Source organism: Callorhinus ursinus, unplaced genomic scaffold (assembly GCF_003265705.2).
Source record: "Callorhinus ursinus isolate GAN/ISIS: 27379988/994484 unplaced genomic scaffold, GSC_fseal_2.0 scaffold57, whole genome shotgun sequence".
NCBI lineage: Eukaryota > Metazoa > Chordata > Mammalia > Carnivora > Otariidae > Callorhinus > Callorhinus ursinus.
Window position 1 is genome coordinate 5,511,882 of NW_027397119.1, and position 11,761 is coordinate 5,523,642.

Genomic DNA, 11,761 nt, shown 5'->3' on the forward strand with positions numbered 1-11,761 from the left:
AGAGCATGAGCGCTTTGCGGTGAGAATCACCTCCCTCCAATCAGAGTGGACGGTTACTGAGCCTCTGTTTCCTCATCCGTAAAATGGGAATAACCCCTCTCAGAGGACTACAGTCGTTAAATGGGACAAGATACATAAAGCATCTGGCATGACACCTGGCACTTTTTCTTCCTTTCCTCCTTTTGGGAAATGAATTCTCTAGTACTACAGAGTAGGCTTGGCCAGGGTACTCTCAAAACTCATCCAGGCTTTGGCGCTTCAAAGGGCCCCAAGCATGAGGATTTACAGATAGCCGCCCAAGTCTGTTCCCTGTCCAAGTTTCACAAGTTCTTTGGGCCCTATTAGGCACCTGCTGTGTGCAGGCAGGGCGGTAGGATACCTACTTGCTCGTCACCAGCTCATCCTGACTAATCTCAGATGTCGCCCCTCATCGGGGGATTCAGGACAGGGAAAGGCAGGTCAACCCTGCCACCTGCCCCCGTCCTGCTCCTCGTATGAGTGACAGGCCTCTTCCGGCCTCCCAGGCCAGGGGCAGCCTCTGCAGCAGGGGGAGCACAGGGGCAGGCTGGCCCCAGCTTCGACCTCCTTAACCAGGGGGCACGTTTCCTAGTCCTTAGAGCTGGAAGACACCCTAAAATCATTTTGCTCCCTTTGCCAAATTCCATCCACGTTCTTTCCTCAGACTCCTCTGAAGCAAGTCATTTCTGATGAGAAAAGTGCCTCCAGGAGGAAGCTCTGGGCCCTAAGAAAGGGTTGGTGAAGTTCAGAGCCAACAGGGCAGGCTCAGGACCCTGAGCCCTGGGCTCCCTGCTCCCAGATCTTAGCGAACCGTGTGGCTCCTTCTTCCTACAGAGGCAGGACGAGAGGGCATGGAGCAGCTGTAGGGGCCTGCTCCTTTTTCCAAGGGGGAGGGAGGCTGGGGGTGGGCCAAGCAGGGGCGGGGAGGCGGGGCTTGCTGCAAAACTGGGTCAAGATGGCCCCGGATTTGGGTAAGCAGGTCCCACAAGGCTCTAAGGCAGCAGCTGTGGGCGAGGAGGAGGGGGGACCAGCTCTGGAGGCTGGGGCCAAGCGGGGGAGAGGACTGAGATTGGGCAGAGGGATAAGGGGGTACCCTTTCCCAGAAAACCAGGAGCACTGACACCAGCAGGGGAGCAGGGAAGGAGGGACGCCATCGGGCCCTAAAGGCCCTGGGGGACAAGTAACTGGCTCATCATGGGTGGGGACAGAGTTCCGGCTTCGGCCCAGCTCCAGCTGCAGGTGGGGTTCTTTTTTTTTTTTTTTAAACATTGGTTTTATTTTATTTATTTATTTTTAAAGATTTTATTTATTTGACAGAGAGAGAGCGAGCGAGAGCAGGAACACAAGCAGGGGGAGTGGGAGAGGGAGAAGCAGGCTTCCCGCGGAGCAGGGAGCCCGATGCGGGACTCGATCCCAGGAACCTGGGATCATGACCTGAGCCGAAGGCAGACGCTTAACGACTGAGCCACCCAGGCGCCCTGCATGTGGGGTTCTGAATGGACTCTTGGGAACCAGAGGCTCAGGCCTGCACACATCGGGATGCAGCCCCACACTCCCGCCACGCTGACCCCCAGCCCCCAGACTTGCTGGGCTCTCCTTGGCAGCTGCAAGCTCAGAGCCGGGACCGCATGCAAGTCTGACGAGGGAGGGAGGAGGAGGCCGGGCAAGGCCCAGGCACATGTGCGGGAGGCTGCTTTGTGAGGTGCCATTGTGCGCCCAGCGTGAGCACGTGCCTTGCTCTCTGTGGCTGTTTGTGCCCAGTGTGCAGGCCCGCCACTCCTCCCGCGGTGTCTGTGGACAAATAACCAGCCCCGGACGCCCCCCCAACACAAAACTGGTCATTTATTCTTGTTGTTAGGAGGCAAAAAATGTACAGTTACAAGAATCATTTTCCAAACAGAGGTTAAATATGAGCTAAAAGTGTAAAAAAGGAAGAGGAACATCACTTTACAAATCATTAAATTAAACAAATAAACAAACAGAAAACAAAACCCAAAGAACCAACCCCCCATGCTGAGTTCTCTCCTTGTGCAACTCTGCAAAATGAGAACAGAAAATGAGGTGGCCCATGGAGTTGGGGGCCCTAGGAAGGGGCAGGAGGGGCTGCCGGGGCCGCGTGGAGGCTGGCCTCCTGCCCTTTGGCCCAGTTGTCTCTGGCACTCAGGTGTGCCTGGTCGCCCTACTGAGACTGGGGTCAGAGAGGGGCACCTCTGGAGGCTCCTGTCGGCCTGTGACATTCAAGCACTGCAGGGACAAGCCAGACTGAGAAGTGGAAACAAACGGGACATGGGGACGCCACCAGTGCCCAGGCTGGTACCTGCCCTAGGGGCTCTCACCTTCCTAATCTCGACCTGCCCTGAGCCAGCCCTGCCTCTCTTGCCTTCCTTCCACACCGCCCCCCTCCCAGATCCTGACAGGCCCCTGCAGCATCAAATGGTTGATTTTAGTCTTTGCTTAAATTAAAAAATTAAAATATATATACATATATATACTGTACACACAGGACAATAACAGAAGAGTGTTGAAAAGGGCAGCGTAGGGGCGGGACACGGGAGAGTGGAGGGCAGGGGCTGTGGGGCCCGGGCTGTTAAGGGGACGGAAGCGGGGGGGGGGGGGGGGAGGGAAGGGGGAGGGGCAGAGGTTAGGGGACCAGAATGGGAGCAGTTTATTTTACAATAAAATCAGGAGTTCAAACCTCAGCAGAACAGGACTCTGGGATCCCCAGAGGGCCCCTCCCCACGCTGAGTGAGGAGGGGCAGGCTTAGGGGGGACGGCGGGGTGGGCGGGGAGCTCGGCTTCGGGTTTGGATGACAGCAGGTCCCTGGTCCGAGGGGGAAGGACCGCAGTCTCAGCTTCTCCGCGACTTTGAGTGTTGAATAAGCCACTGTAGGGTGATGTCTGGGTGGAGGACAACGGAGAAGTTTAGAGGCCTTCCCGTGCTGGGCAGACTGGGGAGGTGGGGAGCAAACACCCAGGGGCGTGGCATAAGCCCAGGGCTTCCAAAACTGCAACTGGGGATCAGCTCTAAGGGCACCAGAAGCCCAGAGCCATCAAGCTCCAAACAGCCCCAGATGCGTGGCGGGGTGTGTGTGGGTGCTGGGAAAGCTGGAGCCGTGGGATGTCACAGCCAGGACTGCCTGATCCAACCCTGTGATGTTATAGTGCGGGACGTGAGGCCCACGGAAGGGAGTGATGGGCCGAAGATCACACAACCAGTCGAGGGCAGAGCTGGGGTAATGCTCAGAATCTGAGCTCCCTGGATACCGGTCCCACCCCAGGAGACGATTCGAACTTTGGGCTTCAAGGAAAGTTGGGGAGGTTAAAGCTTTGAGAGCCACTGTATGAGAATCCCCAGGAGTGCCTCTCTGCTCCTCCCCTCGCCCTGTGGCTGTTCCCAGAATGTCAGCAACTCCCCCATACCCACGCGCACCAATGTTGTCCTTTTCTTTGCAGGAGATGGAGTAGCAGCAGATCTCTCGGTCCTGGATGGCAGAAAGATTCCTGGGGGGGAACCAGAGGAGAACCTGCTGAGGCTAGGACTGCCCAGGGGGCCTGGGGCTGGGGGCAACCGAGTCCTTTTCCTGCTGAAGGAGCTACACCCGGAAGGGCGAGGCTCCTGGCGAAGTGGGCTCTGCTGCCACCGTGTGGCGGACACTGGGCACAGCAGCAAGCCGTCTCTCCGTTGCCTGGGAAATTTGGGGAGCAGGCAGGAAGGACAGAGAAGAGTAACCAAACTCACATTTTCTCAATCAGCTCCTTCTCATCCAATGCTCCCGGGAGGTCTCGCTTGTTACCCAGGACTAAGACCTACAGAGAAGGGAGGACAGGGACTATGTCCAGGGCTGCTGCGCCAGGATAGCCATTTCCCCTCCCCCACCCCATGGCCTTCACCTGCCTCCCGCCCTGCCCCCAGTGACTTCCCAGCTGGCTCCCTCCCCTCCCACTCCATTAGGCTGCTGACCGGGATGCCCTGCAGCTGGGGTTTGTCCAGTAGGTTGTGCAACTCATTCTTGGAGGCCTCAATCTTCTCCTGGTCAGCGGCGTCCACCATGTACCTGGGGGAGAGCAGGTGGGGACAAGCATGATGACACTACAGGCTGAGAGGGAGGCACAGGAGCTGTGCTCGCAGGAGGAAACATCTTGCTGGGGCTTGGTCACCTCTGGATCTATGGGCTACCTGGGCCTCCTCCACGGCCTGTCATTGTCCTGTCATCCCAAAGTCCCCTCTGGACAAGCTGCCACGTAGGGGTGAAGCCTGGCCCTTTAAGATTAGGTGTAAATCCCTTCCAAAATGACCCTCTTCGGTCTGCACGGGAAGACTAGCCCTGGTTGAGGGAACAAAGCAAAGGCAGCCCCAGATTTTCTTACAGTAAGACACTTCTAAAAAATGAGGTCAAACACAACGAAAACAAAACAATCTTTTGTTGGGCATATATATGTAGGATAAAATTATTTTTTAAAAAAAGCAAGGGAACAAACCATTTAAATCATACAAATTTCAGGATAGTGGTGACTCTAGGGTGGGGGAGGCAGGGAGACACACAGGTACTTTCGGCTGGTTGATGCTCTGGCTCTCAGGTTGCCCGGGAGGTGCTCAGAGCGTTTTGCAGGCAAGAAACACGCAGCACACGAAGCAAAGGCAGGCTTCCTTTGGACTGGACAGTGTACCCTGAACCAAGGATTGTGACTAATCCAGCTCTGCGCCTCTGGTCCCTGCAGGCGGTGAAGTTTGGGGGGGAAGCCGGGGAGGGGTCCCTGCAGGCGGTGAGGCCTGGGGGGAAGCCGGGGAGGCTGAGCCCCATGTCCAACCCGGCCCTGCACTTACACGATGGCACTCACTCCTCGGCAGTAGCGCTCCCACATGCTGCGGAATCGGGGCTGTCCCCCAATGTCCCAGAGCTGAGTGAGAAGAGGGCAACATGGTCTCAGCAATAGGCAGGCAACCAAACCCCTCTTGGCTCCCCGTTCCGCTCCCCCACCCAGGGATTGGTTTGCTGTCCATCCCTCCTGTGCCTACACCCCTCTGACTGCCTCAGAAGTTTGGTGCTCTTTTCCCACCTCTCCAAGCCTCTGCCCTCCTTTGGCTTCTCCCAGGGGTCTCAGATACCCTCCCCAACTCGTTCCGGGGGTTCCGCCCCAGCAGGCACACAGGTGCTCTTCTGTGCCCAGAGTTTCTGGCTTCCTGCCACTCACCTTGATGGTCACATTCCCTTTGGTGATTTTGCGCATGTTGAAACCCACAGTGGGGATCATATCCTCATTGAACTGTCCTGACTGGAAGGAAGAGTCAGAATTGGAAAAGGGGACCAAGTCGACAGAACCCAGATGTGCTGTCCCTGGCAGGCAGAGTCACAAGGGCTGCAAGAATACAGCAGAGGCCAGGCCAGAGCGTCACAGGCACCCTCTGCAAGGGGCACGGGGCCATCTCCTGAGAGTCCCTTGCTTTCAGGCAGGACGGCCATCAACAACCCAGGTGTCCACCCACTCCGTGCGGCTCTCCTGTGAACAAGAGGCCCTGTCTTCTCCTGCCCGCCTCGAAGTCTCTCAGCCTAGACAGAGAAAAAATTCTTCCTAAGGTCTAACCACCATCTCTCGGTGGCAACAGATGCCCCTTTACTGTACTGAGTCTCCAGTAGAGCAGAAGAGCAATCAGCTGCCAGCAAAAGGACTTCAAACAGGTCAGGGCAAACAGGGGGGAATCTCAAGGGAAGCAGACATATCTTCAAATGAGCAGTAAATATTTTGATGGAAGGTAAACAGGCCACCCCAAAATGCACTGCACACGACGTAATTTCTGGATTATCCATGGTTCTGGTTTATCTGCACTATACTCCATTTGTTAGGGCGGATAATCCACACTCTACATTCCCTGTTGACTCATGTGTCTCCCACTAGACTGAGAGCTTCCTGGGGAGGGGAACCATGTCCCCATTAACAACATTAGCAAATGTTTGCTGAATGATAAGAAGTTGACTATTATTCCATATCTCATAACCCATTTTCAAATTCTAATGATCTTCATGTCTCCCCCTCTGAATCGTCTCCAAGATGTCTAGATTGCTCTAAACTAGCCCCAGGGGCGCCTGGGTGGCTCAGTTGGTTAAGCCACTGCCTTCGGCTCAGGTCATGATCCTGGAGTCCCGGGATCGAGTCCCACATCGGGCTCCCCGCTCAGCAGGGAGTCTGCTTCTCCCTCTGACCCTCTTCCCTCTCATGCTGTCTCTCATTCTCTCTCTAATAAATAAATAAAATCTTAAAAAAAAAAAAAAGAAAGAAAACTAGCCCCAGGCCTCAAGTAAGGCCAGGCCAAACTCCCTCCAAGGTCATCTTCATGTTCCCATGTAGGACACTTCTGCTTACCACCCTCCTCCCCCAGATGCAGGAGATGGGGCTTATTTAACCTTGAATCTGAGGGTGACAGCCTTGTCTCTGTACCATGCCATTTTCTTCTGCTAGGTGGCAGGAATAATTTACCTCAGGTCACATACAGAAGTCAGGCGCTCTGAACATTAGCCAAGGTGTAGGAGATGATGATTTCTTATTCAGAGCCTGTAGGCCTGAGGGAAGACTCCCGAGGTCCCATCTGAATGAGAGGTATTGATTCCCTTTTATCTGCAAGAATCACCCAGACTCATTCACTAAGGCCCTTGGAAGTGAGAAGTGAGTCCCCATGACTGATGCTAGTGACAAGGTGGAGCAAGGGTTCCTAACCTGTGGGCCACAGATGAACTTCAGAGAGTCCCCGAACACCCTGAAATTGCACCCAATCTGCATGTGCAAAATTTCTGTTTGTATGGACACTTCTCTGGGGAAAGGGTTTCTAATGTGTGTTTTGTTTTTGTTTTTTTAGAGAGGGAGAGAGTGCAAGCAGGGGGTGGGGGGCAGACGGAGAGAGAATCTTAACCCGGCTCCATGCCCAGTGTGGAGCCTGACTTGGGGCTCCATCTCACGACCCTGAGATCATCACCTGAGTGGAAACCAAGAGTCGAACGCTTAACCAACTGAGCCACCCAGGCACCCTAAGGGTCTCTTATTTTTATCAGATATCAAAAAGACCCAAGAGCCCTAAAAGTTAGGAATCACTGAGAGAAAGGAGAGCCCTGAGGGAGGACGGCTTCTATTCTCACTAAGGATGGAGACCCTAATCACATGCGGTCTAAGTCCCAAACCCCAGCAGCGTGCCACGGTGGGGGCATCTGCTGGACCAAAGTCCACTCCTCCTCATCTGGGCTCATGAAGAACATAAAGGTCTGAAGAAGAAAGCCCAGTTTTTGTTAATCACTCATCATGGAGGAGCTTGGACAAGGCACTTCAACCTCTCTGGGCCTCAAGTTTTCCTTCTGTGAAATGGGGAGAAGGGTTTTCGTTTCCTAGAGACTGGCAAATAAGGCTCACAGAGTGCTTGGAAATGGCCTGGATATAGCATGAGGACCCATCTGGCATCTCTGGGAACTAGAAGACCCACAGGCTCCCAGATAAAGGAAAAGCCTAGCCTGGCCGAATATGCTCCTGGGTAGGAGGACCGCCAGGGAACCAGGCTCCCGGGCACCCATATTTCCAGTTCAGCTGTGAACCAAAGCTAAGCTGGAACCAGGCTATGACTTCACTTCCCTGCTAAGGCCTGATCTCACAAGCTCCTCATTTAAGGGTGGAAGTAACCCCAAAGTCATGTGGTCTAACCTCTGGTCTCAGACTTGAATACGCTCTGGCTCATTCCCTCTTGGGTGGGCTCCGGCTCTCTGAGAGTTCTTTCTTTCTTTATTTATTTAAAGATTTTATTTATTTATTTGACAGAGAGAGACAGAGCGAGAGAGGGAACACAAGCAGAGGAAGTGGGAGAGGGAGAAGCAGGCTTCCCGCCGAGCAGGGAGCCCGATGCGGGGCTCGATCCCAGGACCCTGGGGTCATGACCTGAGCTGAAGGCAGATGCCCAACGACTGAGCCACCCAGGTGCCCCTATGAGTTCCTTATAATGAGTCAAAAATCCATCTTCTTGTAACTCCCATCCCTTGTTCCAAAGGCTTGGGTACCCGGAGATGAGTTCTTCCATAGGAAGGCCTTTACATATTTAAATGGCTTTAAAGGGCTTCAAATATTTGAAAATGGCTCTCTTGGTTCCCTCAGGCAAAACAGCTCCTACTTTTTACATCACAATTTTTTCAGAAGAACTCAAAAGATCAGTTTTAGGTTCTTAGAAGCATTGTGAAGTCTCTATATAATTATTTTTTCCAGTTCACATTAGCCTGCTGAGCGGCTAGACACATCAACTCCATTTCTATTTACAGTCAGACCTCATATAGCGAGTAGAAAAAGCCAACCAGGGAAAAAGCTGAGACAAACAGATGCTAAATGAACAGGCAAAGGTGATTCAGAGAGTCGGTAGTGGGCATAGGAACAGAGCCCAGGGGTCCCAATTCTTCATTTCTTTCTGAAAGACACTCTACTGTGTTTATGCACAAGGTGGGCAGAAATACCACTGTCGGCGCCCTGAAGATCCAAGAACACAGGTTCCCCTGATGCTGGAACTCCCACTGAAGTCTACAAGGGGTGGTTTTTCTTGGGAAGCCACTTTAAAGGGAAACTTTGCTTGCACTTTTAGGACGTGCAAGCCGAAGTGGCAGATTGAATATTAGAAAGGGGAATGCACAGGGTGGGGAGGGGGGCGCTCCCTGTACCTCTCAGAAACTCTGCCCCTGACAGTGTCATTTGTGACTCCTGAGCTCTGTTCCTGTTTTAGATATGATGCAGGTCTAGGGGAGGCCCTCCTGACCAGGAAATGGAACCCACCCGGGGACCTGTGGGTCTCTGGCCAGGAGCATGGCTTTCAGAAACGTTCCATGAGGAGAGTTTCCCTGGGGACTGGAGGGGACAGGGAGGCTGAGCATTAGAGCAGCAGGAACTTCCTCCTCTTGGCCCTACCCTGGAGACACCTCCCAGATCGAAATGCCTAGAAGCCAAGCCACGCAGGCCTGCAGGATTAGAGTTCACGCACTATGCTCCCAGGGGGCCCAAGAGCCCGAGTCAATGCCCGATCTAACTAGAGGCCAAACTCTAGGCCCAGCGCCTGGGCAGACGGGAGCTCAGGGGCACATGCTGGCTAGGAAACCATCATGCCAAAACACCCAGCATGGGCCTGAAGGTCCTGCCCTGTCCGATGAGGAGCCAGGAACCATGGGGTGGAGGAAGGGGCAGAGGTCATTTGCCAAGCATGTTTGGAAACGGAGGCCGGTGCCCAAACATGAGGCCATGGGGTACCCGCAGCTCCAGCCCTCCCTCTGCCCTCCCGCCTCTGGGATGCTGCGATCCATCAGGGGGCTCTCTTCCGGACGGGCAGCAGCACAGGCGCGGGGAGGTACCTAGGTTGCCTGGCCACACTTCCTCGCTGACCTCTCTTAGGATGCGCGTTTGGGGCCAGTATGTGGCCAATTCACAATTCTCAGAAACCCTAGGATGGGGACTGGGGCCGGGCCGCGACAACCCCAGCGCCCCCTGCCCCAAGCCTCCCTCAGCCCCACACGCCCAGTCCTTCCAGGTTCTTTAAAGCAGGCCGGCCCAGTCCTTCCAGGTTCTTTAAAGCAGGCCGCAGCCGTTACTGCAGCCTCAGCTCACACACCCATGGAGCTCGTCTTCCCTTTTTTTGAGAGATTTTAACTCCTTCCCCACCACTCCCTAGCAGCGAAAGACGGAATACTGTCCACCTCGGACTCGACTACCCAAAACCCTCAGAGCCCCTCTCTCCCGTGTCCAGAGTGGGCAGCGCCCCTCCAAACTCATCCTCTGGTCCGAGACACCTCCAGCTGCAACTTCTGAGCCAGGCGGAGACTCCAAACTCCCTTTCTGATGCCACCCTCCCCGGACCCCCAGCGAAGACGCCCCGCGGGTTCCTGGAGGGGAGGAGTCTGGGCGCGAGCCAAGGGCCTCAGCTGATTCCACTACCCCCAGGGGGTACGTCCCCTCCCCCTCAATAGCGCGGGGCTTCCTCTTCCGGCAGAGAGGGGTTAAAGCCTCCGGGTGGGGCTGAGCTCGCCCAAGCCCCCCCTCCCCAAGCCGCGACCCTCCGCACGCGGGGCGGGAAGGCCCGGGCACTTTCGCCCCGTCATGCCCCCATGCGCGGGGACCGGAGGGGACCTGTCTCTGCAGGCGGCGGTTCCCTCCTGCCTCGTGACCCCCAGGGACCGCCAGTCCCAGGGCCCCAGCCCGTGTCCTCGTCCCCCTTCCCCGCCCCCCCCCCAGCTGTGCCATCCCGGCCCGGACGGGAGAGCGGGTCGCGCGCCACCCGGGTCCCCCGCGGGCCGTGCTAGGCCCCAAGCGCCCGGGGCCGCTCCTCCCCCGCCCGGCGGTGCCCGGCCATGCCAGGCGGCGACCCCGGCTCACCAGGGCGCGGCGCGGGCCGAGACAGGCCCGACCCTCGGCCGGCGCCCCGGGCCCGCGCCCCGCGCCCCCGTACCGCGATCACGTTGACGAAGGTGGTCTTGCCGGAGTACTGCAGCCCGACCAGCGTGAGCTCCATCTCCTCCTTCCAGAACAGGGCCTTGAACCAGTCCAGCAGCTTGTTGAACAAAGCGATCATGGTCGCTGCCGCCGGCCCCGCCCGGCGCCGGCTGCCCGCCGCCCCTCGCTGCCCTCGCGCTGCGGCCCGGAGCGGCCCCTCCCCGGTGCGGCCCGGGTCCCGCGGCTCGGTGCGGGCGGAGGCTCGAGCGCAGCGGCCGACGACTGCTGCCCCCGGATCCGCTCGCCGATGGGTGTGGCTTCAGCGCCCTCCTCCTCCTCCTCCTCCGCCGCCGCCGCCGCCGCCGCCGCCGCCGCCGCCCTCCCGCGCCGCCGCTGCCCGGCGGTGTCCGGCTCGCACCCGAGCGCGCGCCCCTCCCTCGCCCCGAGCCCGGCCGGCGGGTGGGCTGCGCGGGGAGACCTCGCGCCTCCGGGGTACGGCCTGCGCCTGCTGGCGTCCGGGGGCACTCGGGGAAAGAGGTCGAATCTATTTTCCCGGGCTGCCGCGCCCTGGCTGGCACCCCGTTCCTTCCTAAAGGGTGGTGGGCCCGAGGTGGGTGAGGTCCCCGTTAAGCAGGGTGGAGGAGGATGGTTCACCCACTTGCCAGGACCCGGAGATGAGATCTCTATGAAAGGCCGGCCAATGGAGGCTTTTTGTTCCCTGAGTCCTTGCCTCTGAATTATCTCTGGGGACTGAGTCTTATCCTCTCAAATCCTAACCAGTGGAGAGTAACAACCGGGTTTGGGTGTGTTAATACTCCATCTTGTTTTGTTAACCACAGTTTACCTGAACTGCTTGTTTAGGAAGCCACTGGCCCTAAGTGAAATAGCTGTTTGAGGCTGATGCTGATTTTCCCTAGTATCGCCATAATTCACAGATAAAATCCTGCTTGGGGGTGGGGGCGGCTTCCAGAGAGGAAGATGTGTGGTGGATGAAAAAGTTGGCCTGTTTTGCTCTTCCCCCTAAGCGGCCTGAGGTGACCTCTGAAAATGGTTCGCTATTCGCTTGACCCAGAAAACCCTACGAAATCATGTAAATCAAGAGGTTCAAATCTTCGTGTTCACTTTAAGAACACACGTGAAACTGCCCAGGCCATCAAGGGTATGCATATCGGAAAAGCCACCAAGAATCTGAAAGACGTCACTTTACAGAAGCAGTGTGTGCCATTACGTCGCTACAATGGTGAAGTTGGTAGGTGTGCCCAGGCCAAACAGTGGGGCTGGACACAGGGTCGGTGGCCCAAGAAGAGTGCTG

At 56.5% G+C, this 11,761-nt stretch overlaps 1 protein-coding gene across 2 annotated transcripts; it reads right to left on the bottom strand.

The window, feature by feature from the left end:
• Positions 1-1,842: 1,842 nt before the first annotated feature.
• ARL8A (ARF like GTPase 8A) lies at positions 1,843-10,758 on the bottom strand. 2 transcript variants are annotated; one of them, XM_025855036.2, is made up of 7 exons: positions 10,466-10,758; positions 5,212-5,292; positions 4,844-4,917; positions 3,980-4,073; positions 3,758-3,825; positions 3,449-3,542; positions 1,843-2,916 (listed from the first exon to the last, which is right to left on the bottom strand). In XM_025855036.2, the coding sequence occupies exons 1-7, from the start codon at positions 10,586-10,588 to the stop codon at positions 2,689-2,691; spliced, it is 762 nt and encodes a 253-aa protein (XP_025710821.1). In that variant the 5' UTR covers positions 10,589-10,758; the 3' UTR covers positions 1,843-2,688. The 2 variants fall into 2 exon arrangements, with proteins under 2 accessions (XP_025710821.1, XP_025710823.1); XM_025855038.2 differs by having other exon boundaries at positions 2,719-2,916; positions 3,449-3,519.
• Positions 10,759-11,761: the final 1,003 nt, after the last annotated feature.